This window comes from Anoplopoma fimbria, unplaced genomic scaffold, assembly GCF_027596085.1.
Source record: "Anoplopoma fimbria isolate UVic2021 breed Golden Eagle Sablefish unplaced genomic scaffold, Afim_UVic_2022 Un_contig_12111_pilon_pilon, whole genome shotgun sequence".
Taxonomy (NCBI): domain Eukaryota; kingdom Metazoa; phylum Chordata; class Actinopteri; order Perciformes; family Anoplopomatidae; genus Anoplopoma; species Anoplopoma fimbria.
The window spans coordinates 5,001-10,051 of record NW_026551624.1 but is presented as its reverse complement, the minus strand read 5'-3'; the positions used below and the strand labels follow the sequence as shown (position 1 = coordinate 10,051).

The 5,051-nt window shown below is 41.6% G+C and overlaps 1 protein-coding gene across 1 annotated transcript in view; it reads left to right on the top strand.

The window, feature by feature from the left end:
* Window positions 1–356: 356 nt before the first annotated feature.
* Window positions 357–5,051, top strand: part of LOC129115684 (protein CREG1-like) — a gene marked incomplete at its 5' end in the record, with an annotated part of 7,347 nt that continues 2,652 nt past the window's right edge. Inside the window, one exon of the mRNA XM_054626990.1 lies at window positions 357–713. Within this exon, the coding sequence (XP_054482965.1) occupies window positions 357–713 (357 nt within the window). The remainder of the gene's footprint in view (window positions 714–5,051) is intronic.

Below are 5,051 nucleotides of genomic sequence, written 5' to 3'. Positions count from 1 at the left end.
TATATATATATACATATATATATATATATGTATATATATATATATATATATATATATATATATATGTATATATATATATATATATATATATATATATATATATGTATATATATATATATATATATATATATATATATATATATATATGTATATATATATATATATATATACATGTATATATATATATATATATATATATATATATATATATATATATATATGTATATATATATGCTGCTCTTATTTTGAAATGTCGGACGTTGCGTCAGAAGGACTTCCTGTCTCTCGTCGGCTCTTATTGTGAAACTCCTCCCGGCGCCGTGTTGTTGTTGTCGTCTCTCCGGGACTGAGAACAGCAACATGATGATGAGGTCTCCTGCTGCTCCCCGGGCTCTCCTCTGTCTCCTCTCCTCCTCCTGCTGCTCCTGCTCTGCTCCTCCTCCTCCTCCTCCTCCTCCTCCTCCTCCTCCCTCCTCCCCGTCCTCCTCGCTCCGGGTCCGGGTCCGGATCCTCATGACCAGGTGTCCCGTGTGGCTCGCTTCGTGAGTCACCAGTGTGACTGGGCCTCCGTGGCCACCGTCTCCACGCACCAGCCCGTGGTGGGGAGGCCGTTCTCCAACACGCTGTCCGTCAGCGACGGACCCCAGGGGGCCGGGACCGGGACCCCCTACCTGTACCTGACCCGGAGGGACGTCTCTGTGCAGGACCTACAGGTAACACCAGTACACTATACACCAGTACACCCAGTACACCCAGTACCTACCTGTACCTGACCCGCAGGGACGTCTCTGTGCAGGACCTACAGGTACCACTATACACCACTATACACCAGTACACCCAGTACACCCAGTACCTACCTGTACCTGACCCGCAGGACCTACAGACCAGCTCTCTGTGCAGGACCTACAGGTACCACACCAGTACACTACACCTATACACCAGTACACTAGTACACCCAGTACACCCAGTACCTACCTGTACCTGACCCACCAGCAGGGAGCTCTCTGTGCAGGACCTACAGGTAACGTGGTACACTGAGGGAGGGCAACAAGTACATCAAGTATATGAAGTATACTAGTGACCTCTGTGCAGATACATTATGTACTTTAAAAACACAGTATTTAGTGATACTAGTACTCAGTACTATGTTTAAAACACAGTATTTACTGATACTAGTACTCAGTACTATGTTTAAAACACAGTATTTAGTGATACTAGTATTCAGTACTATGTTTAAAACACAGTATACTAGTGATATGTTTAAAACACAGTATTTAGTGATACTCAGTACTATGTTTAAAACACAGTATTTAGTGATACTAGTACTCAGTACTATGTTTAAAACACAGTATTTAGTGATACTAGTATTCAGTACTATGTTTAAAACACAGTATTTAGTGATACTAGTACTCAGTACTATGTTTAAAACACAGTATTTAGTGATACTAGTACTCAGTACTATGTTTAAAACACAGTATTTAGTGATACTAGTACTCAGTACTATGTTTAAAACACAGTATTTAGTGATACTAGTACTCAGTACTATGTTTAAAACACAGTATTTAGTGATACTAGTACTCAGTACTATGTTTAAAACACTATTTAGAGTTGATAAACCGACATGTAATGATATTTAGATAATGTTGGAGATGATGTCGTGTTGAAATATTACTGTCATATGTTGATATTTGATATTTGATGTTTGATATTTGATTAATTATTAAAGAGAATGAGTTAGTCGTTAACTTCAAAGTGTCATAATGAAGGTTATGAAACGTTCAGCTGGTTTGTGTAACAGCAGAAGCTCCACCATGACGCAGCAGTTCTTCACACAGTGACTCAGCGGTTTGAGGGTTAGGGTCACATGGTGGAGCTGAAGTCATGTGACACAAATGTACAGAACAAGAACTCTGAGTTCATAGTTTAAAATAGATATTCTGAGAGGAAGTTAGTTATTCTGAAGAAACCGCAGAGTCGTGAGTTTCGTTAGTTCTAAAGGTTCTCAAGGTTCTTTAAAACGCTGAGTCATGTTTCAGACATTCACTGATTGTTATTAAAAACAACATTTAAAACAGACAAGTGTGGTGTATCCTCAGGTGTGTTGTTACTGTATTAAACCCTGAGTAAAGCTCCAGGTGTATCCTCAGGTGTACTGTTACTGTATTAAACCCTGAGTAAAGCTCCAGGTGTATCCTCAGGTGTACTGTTACTGTATTAAACCCTGAGTAAAGCTCCAGGTGTATCCTCAGGTGTACTGTTACTGTATTAAACCCTGAGTAAAGCTCCAGGTGTATCCTCAGGTGTGTTGTTACTGTATTAAACCCTGAGTAAAGCTCCAGGTGTATCCTCAGGTGTGTTGTTACTGTATTAAACCCTGAGTAAAGCTCCAGGTGTATCCTCAGGTGTGTTACTGTATTAAACCCTGAGTAAAGCTCCAGGTGTATCCTCAGGTGTGTTGTTACTGTATTAAACCCTGAGTAAAGCTCCAGGTGTATCCTCAGGTGTACTGTTACTGTATTAAACCCTGAGTAAAGCTCCAGGTGTATCCTCAGGTGTACTGTTACTGTATTAAACCCTGAGTAAAGCTCCAGGTGTGTTACTGTATCCTCAGGTGTGTTGTTACTGTATTAAACCCTGAGTAAAGCTCCAGGTGTATCCTCAGGTGTGTTGTTACTGTATTAAACCCTGAGTAAAGCTCCAGGTGTATCCTCAGGTGTGTTGTTACTGTATTAAACCCTGAGTAAAGCTCCAGGTGTATCCTCAGGTGTACTGTTATGTATTAAACCCTGAGTAAAGCTCCAGGTGTATCCTCAGGTGTGTTGTTACTGTATTAAACCCTGAGTAAAGCTCCAGGTGTATCCTCAGGTGTACTGTTACTGTATTAAACCCTGAGTAAAGCTCCAGGTGTATCCTCAGGTGTACTGTTACTGTATTAAACCCTGAGTAAAGCTCCAGGTGTATCCTCAGGTGTGTTGTTACTGTATTAAACCCTGAGTAAAGCTCCAGGTGTATCCTCAGGTGTGTTGTTACTGTATTAAACCCTGAGTAAAGCTCCAGGTGTATCCTCAGGTGTGTTGTTACTGTATTAAACCCTGAGTAAAGCTCCAGGTGTATCCTCAGGTGTGTTGTTACTGTATTAAACCCTGAGTAAAGCTCCAGGTGTATCCTCAGGTGTGTTGTTACTGTATTAAACCCTGAGTAAAGCTCCAGGTGTATCCTCAGGTGTGTTGTTACTGTATTAAACCCTGAGTAAAGCTCCAGGTGTATCCTCAGGTGTGTTGTTACTGTATTAAACCCTGAGTAAAGCTCCAGGTGTATCCTCAGGTGTACTGTTACTGTATTAAACCCTGAGTAAAGCTCCAGGTGTATCCTCAGGTGTGTTGTTACTGTATTAAACCCTGAGTAAAGCTCCAGGTGTATCCTCAGGTGTGTTGTTACTGTATTAAACCCTGAGTAAAGCTCCAGGTGTATCCTCAGGTGTGTTGTTACTGTATTAAACCCTGAGTAAAGCTCCAGGTGTATCCTCAGGTGTGTTGTTACTGTATTAAACCCTGAGTAAAGCTCCAGGTGTATCCTCAGGTGTGTTGTTACTGTATTAAACCCTGAGTAAAGCTCCAGGTGTATCCTCAGGTGTGTTGTTACTGTATTAAACCCTGAGTAAAGCTCCAGGTGTATCCTCAGGTGTACTGTTACTGTATTAAACCCTGAGTAAAGCTCCAGGTGTATCCTCAGGTGTGTTGTTACTGTATTAAACCCTGAGTAAAGCTCCAGGTGTATCCTCAGGTGTACTGTTACTGTATTAAACCCTGAGTAAAGCTCCAGGTGTATCCTCAGGTGTGTTGTTACTGTATTAAACCCTGAGTAAAGCTCCAGGTGTATCCTCAGGTGTGTTGTTACTGTATTAAACCCTGAGTAAAGCTCCAGGTGTATCCTCAGGTGTGTTGTTACTGTATTAAACCCTGAGTAAAGCTCCAGGTGTATCCTCAGGTGTGTTGTTACTGTATTAAACCCTGAGTAAAGCTCCAGGTGTATCCTCAGGTGTGTTGTTACTGTATTAAACCCTGAGTAAAGCTCCAGGTGTATCCTCAGGTGTACTGTTACTGTATTAAACCCTGAGTAAAGCTCCAGGTGTATCCTCAGGTGTGTTGTTACTGTATTAAACCCTGAGTAAAGCTCCAGGTGTATCCTCAGGTGTGTTGTTACTGTATTAAACCCTGAGTAAAGCTCCAGGTGTATCCTCAGGTGTGTTGTTACTGTATTAAACCCTGAGTAAAGCTCCAGGTGTATCCTCAGGTGTGTTGTTACTGTATTAAACCCTGAGTAAAGCTCCAGGTGTATCCTCAGGTGTGTTGTTACTGTATTAAACCCTGAGTAAAGCTCCAGGTGTATCCTCAGGTGTACTGTTACTGTATTAAACCCTGAGTAAAGCTCCAGGTGTATCCTCAGGTGTACTGTTACTGTATTAAGCCCTGAGTAAAGCTCCAGGTGTATCCTCAGGTGTGTTGTTACTGTATTAAACCCTGAGTAAAGCTCCAGGTGTATCCTCAGGTGTGTTGTTACTGTATTAAACCCTGAGTAAAGCTCCAGGTGTATCCTCAGGTGTGTTGTTACTGTATTAAACCCTGAGTAAAGCTCCAGGTGTATCCTCAGGTGTGTTGTTACTGTATTAAACCCTGAGTAAAGCTCCAGGTGTATCCTCAGGTGTGTTGTTACTGTATTAAACCCTGAGTAAAGCTCCAGGTGTATCCTCAGGTGTGTTGTTACTGTATTAAACCCTGAGTAAAGCTCCAGGTGTATCCTCAGGTGTACTGTTACTGTATTAAACCCTGAGTAAAGCTCCAGGTGTATCCTCAGGTGTACTGTTACTGTATTAAACCCTGAGTAAAGCTCCAGGTGTATCCTCAGGTGTACTGTTACTGTATTAAACCCTGAGTAAAGCTCCAGGTGTATCCTCAGGTGTGTTGTTACTGTATTAAACCCTGAGTAAAGCTCCAGGTGTATCCTCAGGTGTGTTGTTACTGTATTAAACCCTGAGTAAAGCTCCAGGTGTA